General features: G+C 50.8%; 1 protein-coding gene across 1 annotated transcript; it reads right to left on the bottom strand.

Annotated features, from left to right (window-relative positions):
* Positions 1-11,560: 11,560 nt before the first annotated feature.
* On the bottom strand, positions 11,561-24,668 carry LOC119957352 (beta-microseminoprotein-like). The gene is made up of 4 exons (XM_038785268.1): positions 24,642-24,668; positions 16,239-16,329; positions 15,572-15,686; positions 11,561-11,747 (listed from the first exon to the last, which is right to left on the bottom strand). Exons 1-4 carry the CDS (start codon positions 24,642-24,644, stop codon positions 11,627-11,629), a joined length of 330 nt encoding a protein of 109 aa, XP_038641196.1. The 5' UTR covers positions 24,645-24,668; the 3' UTR covers positions 11,561-11,626.
* Between the last annotated feature and the right edge of the window lie 1,480 nt (positions 24,669-26,148).

The raw sequence follows: 26,148 nt of genomic DNA on the forward strand, positions 1-26,148 counted from the left end.
ATTGCCCATCGGTGAGGGCATTTAATTGTCAACCACATTAGTCCATTCCTTTTCTAAAAAAATATTTTTTTTTTTTATCAATTTAGACTAACCAATAATTTTTTCCAATTAAGGGGCAATTTAGCATGGCCAATTGCCTAACCTGCACTTCTTTGGGTTGTGGGGGCGAAACCCACGCAGACACGGGGAGAATGTGCAAACTCCACACGGACAGTGACCCAGAGCCGGGATTCGAACCCAGGTCCTCAACGCCATGAGGCAGCAGTGGTAACCACTGTGCCACCGTGCTGCCCTACGAATACAAATCTTAATGCAGCCCAATGATGCACCTTTGCTGACACGGAGAGAGTGATTTCTGTTCGGTTCTGTCGGGTGGTGTGGGTTTTTATACTTCACTTTGAAGGTTACAAAGTTTAAGTTGTCTTGGTCCGCAGTGATGTCCACGTCAGCACCAGCCATTGGCCGGTCATCAAGGTCACTGATCTGATATCTTCATGCTGATACTGAGGCCAATAACCTTGGGGAGGTCAGCCAATGAGTAAAGACCATAATGCAACAGGCACCTCCTCAACTCTTGGTGAAAATAGTGTCTTGGGATCTTTTACATAAACAAATGAATGTGGCCAGGACCTTTGCTCAACATGTGGTCTGACAGTGCCGCACTCCTCAGGATTGGCTGTCACACCCAGAGGAGGAACTTCCAATCTGAGTTGAAAGGAAAATTGGTGGAATTACAACAGAAGGATTCAGAGATAAAGCGGCTGTGTCAGAAAGCATAAACAGAAGTAGAATCTGTACGTCAGAGTGTTATTAAATGAAAAATAACGTATTAATGAGGAAGTGGAGACCGTTACATATTCAGGCAGATGAGAAATGGGCAGACGTTCATCAAGTGGTATTACCGGTGAGTTATAGAAAGGAGGTTTTGTGGGGAGCACATGAAATTCCAGTCGGAGGTCATTTAGTCGTAAGGAAAACTCAAGCATATTGTTATGCTGAATCTATCTGCTTCTGGCAGCATCTTTTCATTCTAACATTGTTAACGTGTTACGAGATGCCAACCTCAATGATACCATGTTTTCGAGGCCTTTGCCTCTTCTCTCTAATTCTCCAGTTTATCTGTTGGTACATACAGAGGCACCAAGTTTAATGATCAAACTGCGTTGTTGCCCTTCTGTCTTTCTCTGTATTCATGCCTGCTGAGTCACGTGCTGCACTGTTCCAATCCTGAGGATCTGTTGCATTACTTGTAAAAATGGAAAAACCCTGCTACAAATAGGCAGGAAAGGAACTTTCATTTTGTTGCAATGAATCCAAGACGGGTCATGTTTATTGTCAAGATTTACTTGTGGTCTCACGGAGATATCTGGAGACGGGCAGGATTAAACGATAAAGCATTTATTGTTAATCCAGAACTATATACACATCCCAGGTACGGCCAGTAAGGGTGGTGGCTACGCTCAGTTTCCACGGTCTCTGCATCGTACCGTGGCTGGTACTGCTCACCAATCCCGCAGTAATCTTTTGCCAACAACCCCACATCCAATCTCCAAACCGCCCACTGAACTGTGCCCATCTCAATGTCAGATCTACCAGATGCGGAGTGTGGCCTGACGATCGTGGAGTATTCTGGTGGCATATCAGTTGTTGGCAAACTCCTGGAAATCACAGAAAGATAATGCATCAGAAATATGCCATCAGTGAGGGTTAACGTCCTACTGTACTGTTAACACTAGACAATTTCACTAACCGCTCTGAGAAAGTGAGGAGTGTGGGGGGGGGGGGGGGGGGGGGGGCGGTGAGCTTAGGTAGGGTGCTCTTTTGGAGGGCCTGTGCAGACCCGATGGGCTGAATGTATCCTCTGCCCTGTAGGGATTCTGCACATTGTGCAGAACATGAACACAGTCACGGAGTGTTTGCAAAGAGTTAATGTTCCCTCGTAGTTAAGTTAAAATTGGGGTTTTAATTGTTTAATGGGTTGCCCCAATATGAAGGATGACACAGATGTTTTGTGAATCAAGTGAATACTGAACACAATAAAGTTGAAGGCGTCCTTCCTTGTGCTTATTGTATAGTCACCACCGGAGCTTAATGCGGAGTCGAAGAGCTGAATGGTCTGTTTCTGTCCTGTATCATTATTCAGGCAATTACTTGGGACACTGATACATGGGGATGGTTGGGGTACTGATCGGCCCGCAGTCTTGACTCGAAGTCAATACCCTCTCTGTGTGTCTCAGTTATAACTTCATCAGTCGCTGATACTGATTGAATTAGATCTGCCTGTCTATTCACTGTTCCCATCACACACTGCTCCACAATTTATTGTACCATCAAGCGAAAGGTAATCAGCTCCCCACTGGTTGATGGACCAGGACCATGGAGTGGAGTTAGAACATAGAACAGTACAGCACAGAACAGGCCCTTCGGCCCTCAATGTTGTGCCGAGCCATGATCACCCTACTCAAACCCACGTATCCACCCTATACCCGTAACCCTTAACCGTACTTTTATTAGGACACTACGGGCAATTTAGCATGGCCAATCCACCTAACCCGCGCATCTTTGGACTGTGGGAGGAAACCGGAGCACCCGGAGGAAACCCACGCACACACGGGGAGGACGTGCAGCCTCCGCACAGACAGTGACCCAGCCGGGAATCGAACCTGGGACCCTGGAGCTGTGAAGCATTTATGCTAACCACCATGCTACCCTGCTGCCCCTTGGAAGGGGCACGGGTCTGCCTGCACACTTCTGTGCACAAACTCATCTGTCCCGGCTTTTTCTCAATGCTCTTCTATCTTCTATTCAATGTTCTTCACCACTGTCTTCAGTGTGTCAGCTAAGGCCTTACAGGAAGCCGAGCATCATCAAACCCTAAATTCCTCCAACCCGGTCAGTGATGGAGACAGAGGGGCAGAATAGTCCTTCATGTTTGGTGCCTTCACTACTCCCTCAGATGATTTGGTTTCACTCCTGAGAGTTGAATTTGAGTCCCTCTCGATCCTCCAAACCCCTGGACTGTCCATGAAAGCAGGAAGAGGTGAAATATGTTCAAACTGCCCGCAGTGTTAGATATGAAGAGATCATCGTCTCTGGTGGGCCAATTCAGAACAAGGGGCTGCGACCATACCACAGGAAAGTGAGGAAGTTCTTTATGGTGACGTGAGAATAGTTCAAGATTCGTTCTCCCACCGCATGTTTCAACACTGATCTGTATTGAGCAAAGCCATCAAGCGATCTGGGGGAATGAAAGTGAGATGTGGATCAGTCGTGCTCTGCCTGAATGATGGGACAGGCTCGAGGGGCTGAATGGCCTCCTCCTGTTCTCGTCTGCATCTCGTCAGTACCCTGTTTGAAGGTTACCCTCCTCAGGAGAAGGTGCTCAGCAGTTGCTCTGTCTCTGTAAAGTTCAGGTTTCTCTGGCGTTCAGGGCAATCTCTGTTCCCCCTCCTGGACCCGAGGCCTCCCTAGGGAAGGTTTGGTTGTTCCCCGTACACTGCCCAGTGTGTGAGCCAGGTCGGAGTGAGCCACACCATGGCGCTGGTCAATTCAATCTCCCACCTGACTGAGGGTAAGTGTCTGTGTCTGTCGAAGGGATAAAGTTCATCATATTACCTCTGCAGGACGATGAGAGACATTCTCAAATTGCACTGCTCACTGTAAGCCTGTTTTGTTTCTAAAGGATGGGTGATGCCACGCGAGGAACCCTTTTCCAAGAGGAAATGTTGCCCGTCAAGACTTATTTCAAAGAAGCATCGAGAGGTAATGCCCCCCAGCAAGAGGACAGCTTGTGTTGAGAAGGAGACTGGAAGGTAAGCTCTGTGGGAAGGTTCTGTGGGTATTGGTCAGTTTTCCCTGTTGGAGCAGGCTGGAGGTGGTTTGAAGGACCTCTCCTTGGGCGATTTGATAAATTGGCCGGAGACCAGGGTGTAGCTAGATGTGCAATGGCACGTTGGAAAGAAAGTTGCTTTGTGTAGAACATTTCCCAACCCGAAGACGGGGCAAAGCATTTCACAGGCGATCATTCACGGTCCTAATATACGAAATGTGACGGCTGGCGATCCGAGCACAGGAGGATCCCACAGGAATCTGACCATAACCAATCGTTTGTGGGGGGATATATATTGTCCAGGACACCCTGCTCTTCAAAACAATGCACTGGCATCTGTAACATCGGACAGAGAGGGCTTGGATTGAAGTGACTGTGAAAAGCCCCTAGTCGACACATTCCGGCGCCTGTTCAGGGAAGCTGGTACGGGAATTGAACCGTGCTGCTGGCCTGCCTTGGTCTGCTTTGAAAGCCAGCGATTTAGCCTGGGTGATCTGAATGATTTTTCTTTATTCTTGTACAACACACCTTTGACAATGGACTTGGACTGAAAGCAAGCCTGGGGGTGACTTTGACTGGTTAGAATACGCGATGACACTGGGGGATAGAACCTTTCGGCTTCTTGGAGAAGCCTGTTGAAGAGTCTGTCACAGCTCTGCTCAAAGCGTCATTTTGGAAACAGGATGTAATGATCTTTCATTGCTGTGTGTCAGAGCTGAGAGTGTGGTTACATTTGAACCCTGTGTACAGGACACTGTAGGGCAAGAAATACTGTTGGAACAGTGGAAAGTTACAATGCAGCTTGTCTTGTACTGTTGTACACTGTTGTCCTTGTGCTGTTTTTGAACAAGGCCGGGAAATCTTTCCGGACAAGGCCGGGAATTCTCAGTCCCTGAGAATACATTAGCTGATCCATCTGAATTGTTGTTTGAATGTGTCTGCATCCCCTCTCAACCATTGCCTTGTCTCCTCTTGTGGTATAATGTGACTCCAGAGATGTTCGCTGTCTCGTTTCAAAGCAACATGGGATCGTTCTGGGCAGCACAGTGGTTAGCACTGTGGCTTCACAGTGCCAGGGTCCCAGGTTCGATTCCCCGCTGGGTCACTGTCTGTGCGCACGTTCTCCCAGTGTCTGTGTGGGTTTCCTCCGGGTGCTCCGGTTTCCTCCCACAGTGCAAAGACGTGCAGGTTAGGTGGATTGGCCACGATAAATTGCCCTTAGTGTCCAAAAAGGTTAGGAGGGATCATTGGGTTACGGGGATAGGGTGGAAGTGAGGGCTTAAGTGGGTCGGTGCGGACTCGATGGGCCGAATGGCCCCCTTCTGCACTGTATGTTCTATGTTCTTTTGGTCTTTTTCTTTCATTCATTCTTGGGCTATGGGTGTCGCTGCCTGGGCCAGCACTCACTGCCCATCTCTAATTGCCCCTTCAGAAGGTGGTGGTGAGCTGCCTTCCTGAACCCCGCAGTCCACATGGTGTAGGTACGCCCACGGTGCTGTTAGGGAGGGCGTTCCGGTGCTCTGACCCAGCGGCAGTGAAGGAGCGGCCGATATATTTCCAAATCAGGATGGGGTGTGTCTTGGAGAGGAACCTTGCAGGTGGCGACGAACCCCTGTGCCTGTTTCCCTCGTCCGTCTGATGGTAGTGGTCGTGGGTTTGGAAGGTGCTGTCAAAGGAGCCTTGGTGAGTTCCTGCAGTGCATCTTGTAGCTGGTACACACGGCTGCTGCTGTGCGTGGGGAGTGGAGGGAGCGAATGTCCCATTCTTGGGCATCGCTGGCCAGACCAACATTTGTTGCCCATCCTAATTGCCCTTGAATTGAGTAGCTTACTCGGCCATTTGAGTGGGGTTCGGCGGCGGGGGGGGGGGGGGTCAGTTAAGAATCGATTGAATCGCTGTGTGGGTTGTAGTCACATGTAGGCCAGATCGGGTAAGGATGGCAGATTTCCTTCCCTAAAAGACATTCGCGAGCCAGATTGGTTTTACAACAGTCGGCAATGGTTTCCTGGTCATCATTGGACTTTCAATTCCAGATTTTTATTGAATTCACATTTCACCATCTGCCCTGGTGGGATTTGAACCCAGGACACCAGAGCATTACCCTGGGTCTCTGAATTACTAGTCTGATGACAATGGCACACGGCCACCGCCTTCCATCCGAATTTACACCAACTCCTCTGCAGCCATCACCCAGCGAACAACACGTTGACACCGAGTGTAGCATTGCAGTTCTCCCTGCGCCTCGTCTTCCAATCCCTCCTGGGCCTCGCTCCTATCTCCGCCACCTCGGCCAACTGGCCGCCTTGTGTCCCTCGAACCCTGACCTCTTGCTCATTCCTGACCGCCCACACACCTCCGACCAACCTTCGGTCACGCGTTGCCACATCTCGTTACCTGGCGCAAAGTCACGCTTTGCCAGAATGACGCTCCAGTGGATGGTGAGGCATTTTGATGTGACATGCTCGGTGTTGGACATGATGCTCAACGCCAATGAGACCGTCAACGCCGAAGATCAATTGAGAAAAAAACACAATTAATGGAAATCCCAAATTGCTGAAGCGATTTCAAGTGGCTACTCCGTGTCTGAGGGAGAGATTGGGAATGTCCAGGGGAAGAATTCCCAGTCAACAACATTTTTCCCTTGCTGTCAACCGACCGGAGCAGGTTCCCCAGCATGCTCTGTTTTGAATCTTGGCCTCCGCAATGGCTCCTCAGGCAGTGTTTACACGGGAGTAGAATTTGGTGTGTGTTGTGTCTGTGTGTGTGTGAATGTGGGAATGTCCATGTGTGTCTCTCTCTCTCTCTGTCTCTGTGTATGTGTATCGCTCGCTCCCGCTGGGTGCTTGTGTCTCTCTCGCTGTCTCTGGTTTTATACGTTTGTCGTGGTGGGAATACAGCAACCAGTGTGTGCACAGAAAGATCCCACAAATAGCAGCGTGATAAAGGCCCGTGAGGGATAATTATTGGTTCAGAGCGCCGGGGACAGCATCGCCTGTGTTTCTTCTTCAGTTTAGTGCCTGACCCTCGGGACAGTCCAATCCCCTGAGACATTCATAAAAAGAACAGCACCTCACACCCTACAGCACTCCATCAGCTGTGGAGTGCTGGTCCAGGTTATTATGCATCTGTACATTTCGTGTACGAGAGTTAAATCAGATACAGAAAGAGAAATAAAGAGAGGGAAAGAGAGATTGGTGATGAGTGAGAGAGTAAAGAGAAACAGACTTAAATTTGTTTCAAACAATGGACATTCTGAGGGCCTTCAGGAACAATTGACTACATCTGGGCAACGAGAGTTCACACTGTCAGTTGTGCCCCTTCCGGGCAGGGCAGGAAAGTTGGCATTGAGGTGGATGATCCACAATCATAGAACATAGAACAGTACAGCACAGAACAGGCCCTTCGGCCCTCAATGTTGTGCCGAGCCATGATCACCCTACTCAAACCCACGTATCCACCCTATACCTGTAACCCAACAACCCCCCCCCTTAACCTTACTTTTATTAGGACACTACGGGCAATTTAGCATGGCCAATCCACCTAACCCGCACATCTTTGGACTGTGGGAGGAAACCGGAGCACCCGGAGGAAACCCACGCACACAGGGGGAGGACGTGCAGACTCCACACAGACAGTGACCCAGCCGGGAATCGAACCTGGGACCCTGGAGCTGTGAAGCATTTATGCTAACCACCATGCTACCCTGCTGCCCCAATCTTACTGAATGGCACAGCAGGTTCGACTGCTGCCATGTTGACATAGGTTGAGTGGTACTACAGAAACACCCGTGAGAAGGGACCAAACGTTGTTAATTACCTGCCCTGACACTCTGCCCTGATTTTCACTCCTCTTCAAATACTTCCCTTTCAGCCACGAGACGGGAAGGTTGAGGAACAGCCGTCATTTTCAGCGGGCCGAAGGTGGAGTGGCCCCACACTGCCGATGCTGTGAGAAAGAGCTTCTCTTTGTAACTAGGAGCCTGGAACTCGCTGCCGAGGAGGGTACAGGGAGCAGAGGTGGATCAATCGTCTGGAGAGGAAATTGGAAAAACAGGTGAAGGAAGAGTGCGATGGGGACAGAGCGAGGGAGTGGCACTGAGGGGGGAAATACGGGGGGGGGGGGGGTTCCAGCGGGTGAAGAGGCTTGTATCTGCCTGCCTTCCCAATCAGTCAAACTCGTGAGAAAGGTTGGTGGATGGCGCGCACAGTGCCGTGATTGCCTGCGACGTCTGGGCGAACCGTCGGATCATCTACCCGAGGAATGATCAGACAGTGGAGACTTCAGGCTGAATCAAGTGGCAAGTATTTCACTTGCTGAAGGGTGCGTGCTAGCTGAGCGACGCATGCAGCCAGACTGTAGCTTCCTGCAAATGTGCCTGAGCTATGTGTCATGTCGGTGTTGCTGTTTTGTCCATCTTTGTGACTGGTTTATCAGTCAGAGCTGAATTTCTGTCCCTCGAATAAAAATGCCTTTTAAAAAAAAAAAAATGATGAGTTGGGGAAGAGGAGAAGGGAGAGGGCAGCCCTCGCACGAACTGTCAATCCCTTGTGCCGTATTTGGCCGCCATGTCAGTGCAGAGGCCCAGTGAGCAGAGCTGTGGAAAGAGTCAGGGAGGCGTTGGCACAGTGGGATTGTCACGGGGTCGGCGTTCCATAGATCCGGGGTAACGTTCCAGGGAGCCGGTTTCAGATCCCTCCCCAGCAGAGGGTGAAATTTGAACTGAATAGAAATCAGGAATGAAAGGGCGAGCGAGTATGTTATTGCCAGTGGTGCTCCCTTCATGTCCGACCTTCATGTGTGACTCCAGACCAATGTGGTTCTGTCCACGTGTCTTACGGCTGACGAACTGTTTCTCCAACTTTTCTTTTCTCCCCAGGACCCACTGTGACCAACCGGCTGCCCTTAGCGCGCACCTTTTACTGTGAAAGGGGAGTCTCCTTGATCTTCACCATCTCGCTCCAATCAGGTCCACGGGAGGAGAGGGCAATGCGCATATCGGGTGCAGACCTCAACCACTTCCTTTATGCCATCTTCGCCTCTTGTGTGAATGGGAAATCCAACCTCGCGCGTAGAGGTCGTCGTGAAGGGCAACAAAATGCTTGTTTTACTCAGCACCGGATACTCCTGGGAGATGCTGCTCCAGAATTCTGACCGCCTTGTGGGCTTTTTGGCGAGTTTTTAATGTGCTGCCCCTGCTCCGGTATAGCAGCACAGTCTTCTCATTTGGAGTCAGTTGTAAGTTAATAACCAGACTCTGGGGCCTCAACCTCAAGAGGAATTTTTCACCCACCACTTCTTTTTCAATCTGAAACTTCTCTCAGATGTACGGGCCATAGAGTTTTACAGCACACAGGCCCTTCGGCCCATCATGTCTGTGCTGGCCATCAAGCACCTACCTATTCTAATCCCTAGCACTTGGCTTGTAGCCGTGTACGCTGTGACATTTGAACCGCTCCTCTAAATGCTTCTTAAATGTTGGGTTCCTGCCTCCCCACCCACCCCCTTTCAGGCAGTGAGTATGGGTGAAACAGGTTTTCCTCAAATTCCTTCTTAATCTCCCACACCCCGCTACCAGCGGGGAAACATTGAGATGGAGTGGACGTGGAGAAGATGCTTCCACTGGTGGGCGAGGTTAGAACCCAAGGGCCTCAGACTAAAGGGACGATCCGTTAAAACTGAGATGAGGAGGAATTTCTTCAGCCAGAGGGTGGGTGAATCTGTGGAACTCTTTGCCGCAGAAGGCTGAGGAGGCCAAATCACTGAGTGTCTTTGAGACAGAGACGGATAGGTACTTGATTAATAAGGGGATCAGGGGTTATGGGGAGAAGGCAGGAGAATGGGAATTTGAAAAAGATCAGCCATGATTGAATGGCGGAGCGGACTCGATGGGCCGAATGGCCTAATTCTGCTCCTTATGGTCTTCATGCGTAACGACCTGATTTCCACCCTTGGTTCACAGCACACAGAAGCTGCTGAGGGACAGACAGGCCATATCGGTCACCACCTACATCATTTTTAGCTCACACATGGTGAGCACAGTCAGATATCCCTGGCTGCGGGCGTGTTCTGGGTGGGCCGCCAATGCAAGACAGTCATTCAGAAATGGAATGGAGAAATCAGGAGGAGCCCCTCTCCCCACGGCGTGCTGAGAATGTGGAGCTCATCGCCACGGGGAAATGAGGCAGATGTATGGGAGGGGGAACGGGACCAACACATGAGGGGGAATGGCCACGGTGAGAAGAGAGGCAAGGTTGATGTGCCGCATTAACTCCAGCCAGGCCGAGTTGGGCTGAATGGCCTGCTCATGTGCTTCCATGTCAGAGGTTCGGTTCACATGGAATAACGGCAGGAATACAGGATGTGTGGGCTTTTGTTTCAGTGAGTGAATCAACACTGCACGTCATTAATCGCTGTGACTCACTTTCTCTGTCATTGCAAAGGGAGTCGTGAAATACTGACTGACCAGCCAGTTAGTGCCTTTGATCCAACTTTGTGTCTTCCAGAGAGATTCAGGAATAAAAAGGCAATGGGCCAACCTCCCGGCTCACTGTCTGTTGTCACGGAGAGTAAAGTCAACAGTTTAATGGTGTTGCCCCCCCCCCCCCCCCCCCCCCCAACGTGTGGGAGAAGGGTCAGCAACGCCATTCTCTCCCCGTTTGGCTACATTGTAGGGGGGAATGACACTGCCCATGGACGGGAGGTGGAAGCTCACTTAACGATCGAGGCACCCTTTCAAAATGGTGGCCCAATCGCTTGAGGAGCCGATCTGTCCAGTGCGTTCTGCGCCCAGTCATGAAAATAATTCAACGTGTGTGTGCTAGCCCAGTGAGAACTCCCCAGGGCCCAGAAAGGTGACTAAATGTAGTTAGATAGCTGTGGTGAATGTGATTCACACTATATATAGTTGCCAATATCACTCCATGTATATATGTTCGTTATCTACCCGTTGTAAGTTTAATGCTGTATATAGTTGCCAATATAACTCCGTGTGTATATATGTTCACTATCCACCATTGTAAGTGCAATTGCACTATCCGACCACCAGGGGGAGCCTCTCTGGGAGTACGTGAGAGTTTGTACTGGGCTCCTCCCTTGGTTCCGCCCAGGACTCCTCCCCTGGGACCGCTGTATAAAGATCAGTGCCTTAGAGCCAGCCTGCCAGTTCATCTGAAGTTCAACGACGAATAGGCTGGCTCTGTTGTAAGTGTATTAAAGCCTCTGTTCAGATCCAACTACATTGGTTCCATCAATAGCGATGGCAAGCTTGCCATCAGAGCCAGTGGGAAACTCCCAAAAAAAAACCCATCACAAATGACACTTTCCCGTCAAATCACGTCTAATGTTTCCAGGTACAAAGGTCAATGACTTTCTTCAATTTCTCCTCCGGCTGACTTGGCTTCAATATCTTTCCCTCTCCTTGTCCTCTCCGTGTGGTTCTGGCATCTGGTCAGTGAATCATTCTTTATCCTTGAAGGCTTTCAGCAGTCAACCCTCCAAATGGATCTGCTATCCACATGTACTACACATTCTCACACACACACACACACACTTGTGGACACACACTCTCCCCGCAATCTCCTCTCACACTCTCTCTCAGTTGCCTGCACACTTTCTCTCTCTCACACACTCATACTTCTTGTTGAAATGATCAATGAGAGTTGAGAATGTGACCACTGTGAGATATCTTTATTGGAACCGAGATGTTTTAATGGAGAAACCGGGATTTCTCATCCCCCACGATCCATGGATCTACCAAGGCGCTGATTGGTTCATATTGAAAAACAATGATTTATATTCTCATTTCCGAGCACTGGTACAGTCTTCTGCATGATTATCTGACTTGTAGACCTTGTAGCTACAAGTCGTCTTGTCTAGCAATGGGATACACCCTGCTGGAACATCAGTTGGAGCCAAACTCCTGGAAATCACAGAGACATAATACATCAGAAATATCCCATCAGCAGGGTTCACTTTCTGCTGGACTGTTAACACTGGACAATGTCATCACCCGCCCCGAGGAATTGATGAACACATATTGAAAAATTCCATGTTACCCTCGATGCCCCATAAGAATATTCCCTCCCTCCATCCATACCCTCCCTCCATCTCCACCCTCCTTCCGTCCACCCTCTCTCCGTCTCCACCCTCCCTCCATCTCCACCCTCCCTCCATCCCCACACTCCCTCCATCTCCACCCTCCCTCCATCTCCACCCTCCCTCCATCTCCACCCTCCCTCCATCTCCACCCCCTCTCCGTCTCCACCCTCTCTCCATCTCCACCCTCCCTCCGTCTCCACCCTCTCTCCGTCTCCACCCTCTCTCCGTCTCCACCCTCCCTCCATCTCCACCCTCCCTCCGTCTCCACCCTCTCTCCGTCTCCACCCTACTTCCATCCACACCCTCCCTCCGTCTCCACCCTCTCTCCGTCTCCACCCTCTCTCCGTCTCCACCCTCCCTCCGTCTCCACCCTCCCTCCATCTCCACCCTCTCTCCATCTCCACCCTCCCTCCGTCTCCACCCTCTCTCCGTCTCCACCCTCTCTCCGTCTCCACCCTCCCTCCATCTCCACCCTCCCTCCGTCTCCACCCTCTCTCCGTCTCCACCCTACTTCCATCCACACCCTCCCTCCATCTCCACCCTCCCTCCATCTCCACCCCCTCTCTCCGTCTCCACCCTCCCTCCGTCTCCACCCTCCCTCCGTCTCCACCCTCTCTCCATCTCCACCCTCCTTCCATCCACACCCTCCCTCCATCCACACCCTCCCTCCAACCACACCCTCCCTCCATCCACACCCTCCCTCCAACCACACCCTCCCTCCATCCCCACACTCTCTCCATCTCCACCCTCCCTCCGTCTCTATCCTCCCTCCGTCTCTATCCTCCCTCCGTCCCCACCTTCCCTCCGTCTCCACCCTCCCTCCGTCCCCACCTTCTCTCCGTCTCCACCTTCTCTCCGTCTCCACCCTCCCTCCGTCTCCACCCTCCCTCCGTCTCCACCCTCCCTCCGTCTCCACCCTCTCTCCGTCTCCACCCTCTCTCCGTCTCCACCCTCTCTCCGTCTCCACCCTCTCTCCGTCTCCACCCTCTCTCCGCCTCCACCCTCTCTCCGTCTCCACCCTCCCTCCGTCTCTATCCTCCCTCCGTCTCCACCCTCCCTTCGTCCCCACCTTCTCCGCTCCACCCTCCCTCCGTCTCCACCCTCCCTCCGTCTCCACCCTCTCTCCGTCTCCACCCTCCCTCCGTCTCCACCCTCTCTCCGTCTCCACCCTCCTCCGTCTCCACCCTCTCTCCGTCTCCACCCTCTCTCCGTCTCCACCCTCTCTCCGTCTCCACCCTCTCTCCGTCTCCACCCTCTCTCCGCCTCCACCCTCTCTCCGTCTCCACCCTCCCTCCGTCTCTATCCTCCCTCCGTCTCCACCCTCCCTTCGTCCCCACCTTCTCTCCGTCTCCACCCTCCCTCCGTCTCCACCCTCCCTCCGTCTCCACCCTCTCTCCGTCTCCACCCTCCCTCCGTCTCCACCCTCTCTCCGTCTCCACCCTCTCTCCGTCTCCACCCTCTCTCCGTCTCCACCCTCTCTCCGTCTCCACCCTCTCTCCGCCTCCACCCTCTCTCCGTCTCCACCCTCCCTCCGTCTCTATCCTCCCTCCGTCTCCACCCTCCCTTCGTCCCCACCTTCTCTCCGTCTCCACCCTCCCTCCGTCTCCACCCTCCCTCCGTCTCCACCCTCTCTCCGTCTCCACCCTCTCTCCGTCTCCACCCTCTCTCCGTCTCCACCCTCCCTCCGTCTCTATTCTCCCTCCGTCTCTATCCTCCCTCCGTCTCCACCCTCCCTTTGTCTCCACCTTCTCTCCGTCTCCACCCTCCCTCCGTCTCCACCCTCCCTCCGTCTCCACCCTCCCTCCGTCTCCACCCTCCCTCCGTCTCCACCCTCCCTCCGTCTCCACCCTCCCTCCGTCTCCACCCTCCCTCCGTCCCCACCTTCTCTCCGTCTACACCTTCTCTCCGTCTCCACCCTCTCTCCGTCTCCACCCTCTCTCCGTCTCCACCCTCCCTCCGTCTCTATTCTCCCTCCGTCTCTATCCTCCCTCCGTCTCCACCCTCCCTTCGTCTCCACCTTCTCTCCGTCTCCACCCTCCCTCCGTCTCCACCCTCCCTCCGTCTCCACCCTCCCTCCGTCTCCACCCTCCCTCCGTCTCCACCCTCCGTCTCCCACCCTCCCTCCGTCTCCACCCTCCCTCCGATCTCCACCCCCCTCTCCGTCTCCACCCTCCCTCCGTCCCCACCTTCTCTCCGTCCCCACCTTCTCTCCGTCTACACCTTCTCTCCGTCTCCACCCTCCCTCCGTCTCCACTCTCCCTCCGTCCCCACCTTCTCTCCGTCTCCACCCTCCCTCCGTCTCCACCCTCCCTCCGTCCCCACCCTCCCTCCGTCTCCACCCTCCCTCCGTCTCCACCCTCCCTCCGTCTCCACCCTTCCTCCGTCTCCACCCTCCCTCCGTCTCCACCCTCCCTCCGTCCCCACCCTCCCTCCGTCCCCACCCTCCCTCCGTCCCCACCCTCCCTCCGTCTCCACCCTCCCTCCGTCTCCACCCTCCCTCCGTCTCCACCCTCTCTCCGTCTCCACCCTCTCTCCGTCTCCACCCTCTCTCCGTCTCCACCCTCCCTCCATCTCCACCCTCCCTCCGTCTCCACCCTCCCTCCGTCTCCACCCTCCTCTCCGTCTCCACCCTCTCTCCGTCTCCACCCTCTCTCCGTCTCCACCCTCCCTCCGTCTCCACCCTCCCTCCGTCTCCACCCTCTCTCCGTCTCCACCCTCTCTCCGTCTCCACCCTCTCTCCGTCTCCACCCTCTCTCCGTCTCCACCCTCTCTCCGTCTCCACCCTCTCTCCGTCTCGACCCTCTCTCCGTCTCCACCCTCTCTCCGTCTCCACCCTCCCTCCCTCCGTCTCCACCCTCCCTCCGTCTCCACCCTCCCTCCATCTCCACCCTCTCTCCTGCTAATGCAAATAGAACATAGAACATAGAACAGTACAGCACAGAACAGGCCCTTCGGCCCTCAATGTTGTGCCGAGCTATGATCACCCTACTCAAACCCACGTATCCACCCTATACCCGTAACCCAACAACCCCCCCTTAACCTTACTTTTATTAGGACACTATGGGCAATTTAGCATGGCCAATCCACCTAACCCGCACATCTTTGGACTGTGGGAGGAAACCGGAGCACCCGGAGGAAACCCACGCACACAGGGGGAGGACGTGCAGACTCCACACAGACAGTGACCCAGCCGGGAATCGAACCTGGGACCCTGGAGCTGTGAAGCATTTATGCTAACCACCATGCTACCGTGCTGCCCCAAATCTGGGGTAGACTGTGACATCTCCGAGTCTCCATTCTGCTGAGCAGAAGACCGTCCTTCCCGGGATTATTTTCTACCCGGAACATGTGGAATATTCCTTGTCGCGACAGCAACATGACATCACCAGAATGGCGCAGTGTCATGTGTCCCAGTCTTTGTTTTGTCTGTGACTGTTGGCAGAACACAGCACAGCTCTGATATCGACAACCTATCTCCTTTTGTAGAAATTTCCCCATGTGTATGGTCTCTACATCCGGCCCACAAGGTGGTTCCACAATCACCAACAAGGCAGGACTGACCTCCAGGTCTGGCTGTGAAATCCAACCCACTTTCAGCTTTAATAAGAAACATTCATGCAGAGATTTCCGAGGTACAGAACTTACATTGAGCAACACTTCACCCATTCACCCGTGCAGCGACAATTCTGACAGTCTGAGTTTCTCCAGGAATCCCCGACGTCACACAATGATCCATCTTGACATTGACATTTCTTTGATGCTGGAATTCCAATTGGATTTGGAGAGGAGAGTGATGAGAGAAAAGGGGAAAGAGATTGACATTAGTCTGTCACTGTCACATCAAAGTCTGAAGAAGTATAATGGGGCAACTTTGACCTTTGTGCTTTGGAAGGATTGCCTGGGCAGCTGGATCAGTTTAATGTCCATCCCTGGGCTCCCTGGATCTGGGAAGAGCCAAGTTCCTTTTCCAGGAGGATCCATCCCTCAGTACTTGACTGAAGCTGGAATCTCCTTTGTATTCAACGGACAAGCCTTCGGCCCCTGGAGCAGGAGCTTGCTGGTTCGGCAATGCGGAATATTGGCCCATTTCTTCCCAGAGCCTCGCGGGAGGGGAGGACGTGAAAGTCAATCCCTGAGGGAAGGCTCCATGTGGCTTGGGGGGGATCGTTTGAGAGGCCGGGCCTCCACCATGATATCATTGGGGTCTGCAGCCATTGACCACTCAGCTGGTGAGGTTGGGCGGTCAATTCCCAGACTTTGCTCATGTCCCCACCCAGAGGGAGTCTAGGGTTTGGAAAGGTTGAGTAGGTACCTCGATTAGAGTCTGTCTGACGTTCCTTTTGACAGGCTGATTCTCCATGTCCCACAGCCAGGAGCAGAAGGGTAACGCACACCAAGACTTTCTGTTGGGTTAGGTTGGAGGTGGAGGGAATGAAGAGAGAACACATTGAGGAATTAACTCATTCACTCAGTTTACAGTCATTCCCAATCGTTATCATTCAGAGCGTTGCTCAAGAAACCACCCAGAGAATTCCAGAGGCAATTGGGAACATTTCTTGTGGCGAGGATTGTGGGATAAGGTTTGCATGACCAGTCAAAGAGCGAGTGGAACAAGGAATCTATTTCTCAATCCTTTTTTAAAAATATTTTTATGAGGGCTTTGTCATTTCATTGTGAATTTTAAATAACGAGTCAGGACCAACACACGTATTTACAAACTTGTACATCAACTGTGGTTCAGGCAGTCATTTGGAAGCAAATTGTCCTGTGGCATTATAGAAATGTTCAGTCTACAGGACGCTTCCAGATGGAGAAGGTGGTGGCAGATCAGGGTGGTAGATATGTGATTGTGACGGGGTGCTGGAGGGGAGATTAGTGGCGCTGTTAAGTGTATATGGTCCCAATTGGGACGATGTGGGATTTGCGAAGAAGGTGTTTGGGGCCATTTCCGACTTGGACACACACGAGCTGATTGTGTGGGGGGGGGGACTGGAACTTGGTGTAGGAGCCAAGGTTGGACAGATCACGGCCGGGCTCGCTGGTCCCATCTGGGGGGGGGGGGGCTAATGGTGGCAAAGGGAGGTTCCTGCATCCAAGGGAACGGGAGTACTCGTTTTTCTCAGCAGTCCATAAGGTATACTCGCGAATCGACATTTTTATGGTGGGAAAGGCTTTGCTGGCTGGGGCAAAGGGGTCGGAATACTCTGCAATTGCAGGGTCAGATCATGCTCCGCATTGGGTGGATATGGTACTGGAGAAGGGGGTCGCGCAGAGGCTGGGGTGGAAATTAGATGTGAGACTTTTGGGGGACCAAGGGTTCTGTGACAAAATTGAAAAGGTAATTGAGGAAGATGTAGGTTTCAGCTTTACGGGTGAGGTGTCGAAGGCAGTTGTCTGGGAGGCTCTAAAGGCGGTGGTGAGGGGGGAGGTGATTTTGTTTAAGGCCAGGGTGGACAAAGAGGAGAGGTTGGAGCGGCAGAGGGTAATAGAACAAAGAACAAAGAACATTACAGCACAGGAACAGGCCCTTCGGCCCTCCCAGCCTGCGCCGATCCAGATCCTTTATCTAAACCTGTCTCCTATTTTCCAAGGTCTACTTCCCTCTGTTCCCCGCCCATTCATATACCTGTCTAGATGCCTCTTAAATGATGCTATTGTGCCCGCCTCTACCACCTCCGCTGGTAAAGCGTTCCTGGCACCCACCACCCTCTGCGTAAAAAACTTTCCACGCACATCTCCCTTAAACTTTCCCCCTCTCACTTTGAAATCGTGATCACTTGTAACTGACACCCCCACTCTTGGAAAAATCTTGTTGCTATCCACCTTGTCCATACCTCTCATAATTTTGTAGACCTCAATCAGGTCCCCCCTCAACCTCCGTCTTTCCAATGAAAACAATCCTAATCTACTCAACCTTTCTTCATAGCTAACACCCTCCATACCAGGCCTGAACCTCCTCTGCACCCGCTCCAAAGCATCCACATCCTTCTGGTGATGTGGCGACCAGAACTGCACACAGTATTCCAAATGTGGCCTAACCAAAGTCCTATACAACTGTAACATGACCTGCCGACTCTTGTACTCAATACCCCGCCCGATGAAGGCAAGCATGCTATATGCCTTCTTGACCACTCTATCAACCTGCGTTGCCACCTTTTCCCCAGGACCCTTCCATTGACCATATAGTCCACACTTGAATTTGATCTTCCAAAATGCATCACCTCGCATTTGCCTGGATTGAACTCTATCTGCCATTTCTCTACCCAACTCTCCAATCTATCTATATTTTGTTGTATTCTCTGACAGTCCTCCTCGCTATCTGCAACTCCATCAATCTTTGTATCATCTGCAAACTTGCTAATCAGTAATAGAACAGTACAGCACAGAACAGGCCCCTCGGCCCCCGATGTTGTGCCGAGCAACGACCACCCCACTCAAACCCACGCATCCACCCCATACCCGCAACCCCCTCCCCCTTGAACCTTACTCCCTAGGACACCACGGGCAATTTAGCATGGCCGATCCACCTAACCCGCACATCTTTGGACTGTGGGAGGAAACCGGAGCACCCGGAGGAAACCCACGCAGACATGGGGAGGACGTGCAGACTCCGCACAGACAGTGACCCAGCCGGGAATCGAACCTGGGACCCTGGAGCTGTGAAGCATTTATGCTAACCACCATGCTACCATGCTGCTAGATGAGATGGTGGAGGTAGAAAATTGTACAAAACAGTTAGATTACTTATGATATGTGTATCTATACAAGTGATGATGATATTGGATATTTTACAAAGCCAGTTGATATTTATGAGTCCAATCTTAATAAAAACATTGATGAGTCCAAACTTGATGAATTTGTTCATTGAGTTTTTTTCTTTTTTGTTGTTGACGTGGTGATATTGATATTGCAACTCCGTTGTGAATGTTGTCGGTATTCTTGTTTTTTTTTGTAACCAATAAGTCATCCCGAGGTGTTTGAATGGTCGAACCACTGATGTTGACTGGCATGGACTTTTTTCTGTGCTTGTGGTATCGATTTAGTGTGTCATCTGCCTTGAAAGCTGGTGTGCTTGCTTGTTCTGGAGCAGATGCGAGTTTGTGCGATTCGTTGTCATCCCATGGCATGTTTGTAGTCTTGTCATTATTTTGCAGTGTGCTGTGGCATTGTCCTTCATGTGCAGAGTTGTACCATTTTGTACAGGTCGTTGTTTCATTGTTGTTGTTTCTGTCGTTTCTGTCTTGTTTTCGTTGTCGTTCTTGTTGTTGTTTTTGTCGTTTCTGTCTTTCTTGTTTTCGCTGTCTTTTTTGTTGATTCTGTTTTTGTTGTTTTCGTCGTTGTTCTTGTTGTGCTTGTTGTTGTCTTTGTTATGTTTCTTGTTGTTTTTGTTGTTCTTCTTGTAGTTTTTGTTATTGTGCTTGTAGTTTTTGTTGTTGCTGTTGTTCTTGTTTCTGCAGTGTTTCTTGCGGTTTTTGTTGTTCTTGTTGTGCTCAGTGAGTGTCCCATGTGGATAATTTGAGTAATTGTCACAGTTATTGGTGCGAGTGTCCTTTGTGGGATCTGTTGCATTGAACGTTTCGTCTAGAGAATGGTGAGAATGATCTGATGTTGCATTGACGTTGGTGACATCAGTCATTTGTGGTGGATTTACTTACTCTTCTTTGCTTTCTTGGTGCTCCTCTTTTGGAGTCAAAATCTTCACGATTTCATTTTCTTGTTGGTCTTGGTGCTCCTCTTCTGGAGTCAAAATCTTCACTATTTCAATTGACGTGGTCTCTCTGGACTCATGAGTAGCCTTCCTCTGTGCTTCTGTACAACGAGCTGAGATCTGTCAGTCTCGCTGTGATCCTGCACCTCCTGTACGTCGAGTGTGGTCACCTTGTCACTGTTTTTGCATGCAGTGGGTAGATTTACCTTGTCTTCTTCTTGATTATGTCAGCTTGGTAGACTTTCATAGTCTGCTTGCGGTTGCTCAGATACGGCGGGTTGACCTTCATGGTCTTATTCATGCATGGTGTTCGCTATGGAATGTTTGCTTGCCTCCATTTTGGGGTTTTTCAATGAGCTGTCTGTGGAGGCTTGCGTCACTCTCTTTGTGGAGGCTTGTGTCGCTCTCTCTGTGGAGTCTTTCTGTGCTCTCTGTGTGGCGTCGTCTTCATCTTGGATATTGCTGTCATCCAATGTATCGACGATCTGCCATGGCACCATGGCATTGGATTCATCTACCATGAGTAGAGTCGTGTTGAGCTTTGCGACCGTGTTGCTGATGCTGTGATCAGCATATCCGAATAACTCAGCCATGTCTGAGTAGTATTGTTCGAAAAACAAATCATCTTTTTTTGTTTTTGATTTGGTATCGTTTTTTTCATCTTTTTTTGTTTTGGAATAGTTATTGTTCTCTTCACTTTGAGTGGTGCAGACTGCTTGTTCCAGGGTGTTGTGAGAGTTATTTTCAACTCCTGGTGTAAGTTCAGACGTTGTTCTGTCTTTTGAGGTAAGAAAATTGGGTTTTACAGCTTTAAGTTTCTTGTTGTCAATTTTTGGGCATTTCCCTTTTAAGTGGGCGTGGTCCGGGTCCTCTGACATCATGACGCTCGTGATGCCATGCGTAGGAATCGATTGCGCAAGCGCAAATCGATCTTCCTTTACTGTGCGTTTTCTTTTGTCCACTGCGCATGCGCAGAACCATCTTCGACTGGTGCGATCTTTCCTTTCAACTGGGCATGCGTGACTTGTGCATGTGCAGAACGATCCGCGACCAAAACCTTTTTTAACTGCGCATGCACGGCCTGCGCATGCGCAGAATGCATAACGGCTGATTTTAACTGCGTATGCACGGCTTCAGTTTCCAGCACATGCGTAGACGCAGATTTTCGTCTTTTGTTCCCCGGAGACTGTAAAATGTGCTCAGACGCCGTTTTGCAGTGGATTTCAGCGTTTTTTCTTTGTAAAAAGTTCAAGTTACTTTTTCCTTTCGATCTGGACTTTGCACTCGTGATTTCTGGACTGAACCCTTTCTGTTCTGATAGTGATTGTTTGAGTTTTGCATCACTCAGTCCCTGTGCAGTTTTGTCTCTGAGCATACAGTACTGTTCAAATTTTTTGTGTATTACTTCTAATTTGGTTCTGTCTTCACTTTTCAAGTATTTAAAGCCATTATATATTTCTCTAGCTTCATATCCTGCGCTGAGCAGTGCTATTTTCATTTCTTCTGAGGCTGCTTTTAAATCATTAGCTATGTATATGGATATGTATATGTATATATGTGTATATGTATATGTGTGTATATATATATATATATCGAACATTTGTTTAATTATATTCAATTTGTTACTTAAATTACCGGTTGTGTTCAGCTGAGGTGGGGTTCCAATCAATCCCATGTCGAATGTCCGGTAGGAGTTTTCCTTGCCATTTTGGTCTTTCTGTGTCTGCAGCTTGTGTAATCTTATAGTAAGCGTTCTGAAGCCAGTCCTGGTACCATGTGTTGTTCCTTGTGTCTTAATCAAGCTCGTAGTCTTCAAGTTGAAGTAGATGCTTTATTGTGAGTTTGTTATCTCTTCAGTGCTTAACTTAAAGTTACATCTATGCTGCTAGTCTGTCTTGCTACCAGCTCCCGTTCCTGTGAAGTGTGTCCTGACTTCCTGTTCGTGTGTATTTATACCTCTCCCGTGCTCCCTCTAGTGCTTGCTCAATTGTATTGCATCTACACAGGTATAAAATCACCACAGAATGGGGGTACTTGATGGCAGTTCGGGAGCGGTTTGGGATTGGACCAAGATTTGTGAACTGGGTAAAGTTATTATATAAGGAGCCGAAGGCGAGTGTCCGCATAAACAACATCAGCTTGAGGTACTTTTCTCTCCACCGTGGGACGAGGCAGGGATGTCCTATGTCCCCCCTGCTGTTTGCACTCGTGATTGAGCCGTTGGCCATCGCATTAAGACGTTAGGGGGTATGGAAAGGAATAGTGCGGGGGGGGGGGGGGGGGGCGGGGGCGATAGAGCAGAGGGTGTCCTTATATGCCGATGACTTGCTGTTGTACGTGTCGGAACCGAGTGTGTCGATAGGGGGAATATTGGAGCTGCTTCGAGTGTTTGGGTCTTTCTCCGGGTACAAACTAAGTCTAGACAAGAGTGAGTATTTTGATGTGTCTCGGCCGGGGAGGGGGGGGGGGTGCGCAGGGGTGGGAGGGCTGCCATTCCGTACGGCAGGGACTCGCTTTAGGTACCTGGGGGTGCAGGTTGCCCGGGAGTGGGGGCCGGGGGGGAAGGAGGGGGGGGGGGGGGGTCGAGATACAGAGCTTCCCGGAGGATACAGAGCCTCCTGGAGGAGGTGCTGACGACAAGGGGGCTGGAGAAGGGGGTAGTGTCGGTGGTTTATGGGACTATTTTGGAGGAAGGAGAAGGCACCACTTGAAGGGATCAAAGCAAAGTGGGAGGAAGAGTTGGGAGAGGATATGGAGGAGGGGTTCTGGTGTGAGGTGCTCCGGAGATTGAATGCCCACCTCGTGCGCAAGGTTGGGGCTGATACAGATGAAGGTGGTATATAGAGCGCACCTCATGAGGGCGAGGATGAGCCGGCTCTTTGAATGAGTAGAAGATGTACGAGAGCATTGCGGGGGTTGGGGGGGGGGGAGGGGGGGGGGGGGGGGGGGGGGGGCTAATCACTTTCATATGTTTTGGTCCTGTCCAAAGCTAGAGGGTTGCTGGAAGGAGGTTTTTAGGGTAATTTCTAAAGTGCTGCACGTGAAACTGGACCCGGGCCCCGGGAGGCCATATTTGGGGTGTCGGACCAGCCTGGGTTGGAAACGGGTGCGGAGGCAGATATCGTAGCCTTCGCCTCGTTGATCGCCCGGAGGCGGATCCTGCTGGGATGGAGAACAACCTCTCCACCCTGTGCCCTGGCGTGGCGGGGGGACCTGCTGGAATACTTGACCCTGGAGAAGGTTAAGTTTGAACTGAGGGGAAGGATGGAGGGGTTCTACAATACATGGGCATCATTCGTGATGCACTTTCAAGAACTGGATAACATCGAACATTAGTTGGGGGGGGTGAGTGGGAGGGTTGGGGGGAGGGGGGCTGTGTGTGTTAATGGCGACTATGGGTGATCCCTAATTCCTTTTTGTCATTTGTTTGTGTGAACATGCGGGCTGATGTTTGGGGTTTGATGGGAGGATGGGATCGTTGTTATTGATATGGGCATTGACATATCTGTTACTGATTATTGTTTATTGTTGGTGGGTATAAATTTGGGAGAAAAGGTGAAAAAGAAGAATAAAAATATTTAAAAAAAGAAATGTTCAGTATACAAAGAGTTAATGTCATGTTACATTACATGGAGCTAGATGTGGTACGATATAAAGCACTGACTCTAAGGCTGCTGGGAGAGGTAAGGCTGGAGTGACTAGGAGAGATTGAGAGAGGATAGAGTACAGTTAGAGTTAAAGTGTGGAGACTAGTGTTAGGAGAGTGTGGGTTACTATAATTAGCGGAGGAAGCAGTCGAGCTTAATTGAAGTAGTGTAAATAAAAGTTTGCTTCGTTGATGAACTTATCTTCAGCGGTCTTTGTGAGCACTCTGACGTCCCTCCTGAAAACAGCCTCATAAAGAATCCCACAGTTCCTGCTCTCAATACCCTCCAGTCGGCCCACAATGCGGAGGTTCCGACTGTGCGATTGGTCCTCCTGATTCTCTACCTTTGCCTTGAGTGTTCCTGGGTCACCATCAACCTTCCCAACTCCACCCCCAATGAGGCACTTTGACCCTCGCTGCTTTTTCCAGCTCCTTTTTCGTGGCTTCTCGCTCCTCCGACCGTTGCTCCATCTTTTCCAGTGCCTTCCTGAAGGAGAAGGCCAGGCAATCCACGATCACCGCATTCACTCCAGGTTAACAGCATCTCTGAGCGTTGGGAGCTCCATCCATGACCTAATTGGTGGGTAGTCTGGCGTGTACCCTGGCGACTCAGCCCATTCCGTTGTGACCCGCTCCGTCTCACTCCCTGTGTTCACCACCTCGTTCTTTATCTGCAGACTTTATTCTCAACCTCAAACCGTCCGTGAGAAGGTGGTGGTGAGCTGCAACCTTGAACCTCAGCAGTCCATGTGGTGTAGGTACACCAAAGGTGCTGATAGGGAGGGTGATCCAGGATTCTGATTTAGCGACAGTGAAGGAACGGTGATATATTCCCAAGCCAGGAAGGTGTGTGACTTGGAGGGTCTGCGAGGCGGTTAACCCCCTCTGTATTTATTGTCCTTCTCCCTCGGGGACTGCTGAACATTGTCAGTGAGCTGGTTAATTAATGCTCACCGTTAACTGCTACAGGACATGGGACATTGCTGTCTCCTGTTCTCCCGTCTCTGGGAGCACGAGCAGGTGTTTCCCACTCCGTAATCCCTCAATTACAGGGTCTTCACTCGGGAGCAGGTCTGGGAGCATTTCAGAGACACGGAACCAAATATTGTGTGTTCCAGCTGTGACTCCCAACTCTCTGTTCCTCCTGTGGAATGTGTCTCATCGCCAAGCTGCAAAGTGACTCGTTTACCCAAACAATCCATTGTTATAAATGTTAGAGATCATCCTGTAACAAATCCAAATTTTAATGCAGGTCACCTCACCAAGAAAACGTTCCCAGATCAATAATCCCTCATCAGTATAATCTTACTCAGACACACACACACACATACACACATACACACACACACACACACACATACCATACTCAGCCTAACGATACACCTTTGCTGTCGCCGAGAGAGCGATTTCTGTTCGGTTCTGTCAGGTGTTGTGGGTTTTTATACTTCACTTTGAAGGTTACAAAGTTCAAGTTGTCTTGGCCCGCAGTGATGTCCACGTTAGCACCAACCATTGGCCGGTCGTCAAGGTCACTGATCCAAGAGAATCTTCACACTGATACTGACGCCAATAATCTGCCTCAAAGTCTCCGTCAATCAATGACTCAGCCGTCCACTGCATTGACCAGAGGTAATCCAAGTGTAACTAATTACCCCACCCCCCCCTCCCCTCCTTCCTTACGTTTCTCCCCTGGTGATCCGCAGGTCTCTGGTATCTTGCTCTGTCTCAATTCATTATATCGTCTGTGTGTCCACAGAAGAGAGCAAAGCCAATTGCTCTCTGAACATGACACCTGGACAATTTGCATGTGAGACTTGTGTCACAGAATCTGTGGTAAGTCTTCATGAGGACAGATTTTGTTCTTTATTATGCTGACAGGCTGCGCTGATGCCTGTTCTATGTGGGCGTTGGCAGTTGTTCCACACAATGTCCTCTATGTCAGTAAAGGACAGCAGCAGTGTCATTGTAGTGTGGACATGATCAGCAGGGCAAGATGTTAGCCAAGAAAAGGTAGTTTTACATACCAGTATTGTTAAATATTAGAAATAAGGTATGGTTTTATGTAGATTTAATTTAGTGTTTCTGTGTAAGGCTAGGTAAATCTAGGGAGAGAATCTCTCTCTCAGCTTTGCTGGAATAAAAGCCCAACTATGGAGGAGTGGTTGGCTGGAAGGCTGGTTCATGATGCAGAGCAAGGTCATCAGCACGGGTTCAATTCCCTGTTCCATAGAATTTACATAGAATTTACAGTGCAGAAGGAGGCCATTCGGCCCATCGAGTCTGCACTGGCCCCTGGAAAGAGCACCCTACCCAAGGTTAACACCTCCACCCTACCCCCATAACCCCACCCAACACTAAGGGCAATTTTGGACACTAAGGGCAATTTAGCATGGCCAATTCACCTAACCTGCACACCTTTGGACCGTGGGAGGAAACCGGAGCACCCGGAGGAAACCCACGCACACACGGGGAGGATGTGCAGACTCCGCACAGACAGTGACCCAGCCGGGAATCGAACCTGGGACCCTGGAGCTGTGAAGCGATTGTGCTATCCACAATGCTACCGTGCTGCCCCCAATGGGATGAGGTGATTTATAAAGGCCCCGCTTCCTGCCCTTTGCCATCTCCGGAACCCACCATCCAGCCTACCCGGTACAAACCGATGGTTATTGTAGATCGGGGTCCAAACCGATACTCCCTCCACTCTCTTATATTTCCTGCACTGCCCCCAGATTCTCAGAGCCGCCACCACCACTGGGCTTGTGGAGTATCGGGCCGGCGAGAGTGGAAGAGGTGCCGTTATTAGTGCCCCCGAACTTGTGTTTTTACACGATGCCGCCTCCACTAGCTTCAGATCTTTTCAAGAAT

Source organism: Scyliorhinus canicula, chromosome 26, assembly GCF_902713615.1.
Source record: "Scyliorhinus canicula chromosome 26, sScyCan1.1, whole genome shotgun sequence".
Classification (NCBI taxonomy): Eukaryota; Metazoa; Chordata; class Chondrichthyes; order Carcharhiniformes; family Scyliorhinidae; genus Scyliorhinus; species Scyliorhinus canicula.

Bases quoted from the DNA above. Each gene is read 5' to 3' on its own strand.
- LOC119957352 (XM_038785268.1), bottom strand. The intron at 15,687-16,238 runs GTACCTACTCAA...TTGGAATTCCAG, and splicing joins TCAGACAGACTCTAATCGAG to CATCAAAGAAATGTCAATGT. The intron at 11,748-15,571 runs GTAAGTTCTGTA...TGTGATTTCCAG, and splicing joins TGGGTGAAGTGTTGCTCAAT to GAGTTTGGCTCCAACTGATG.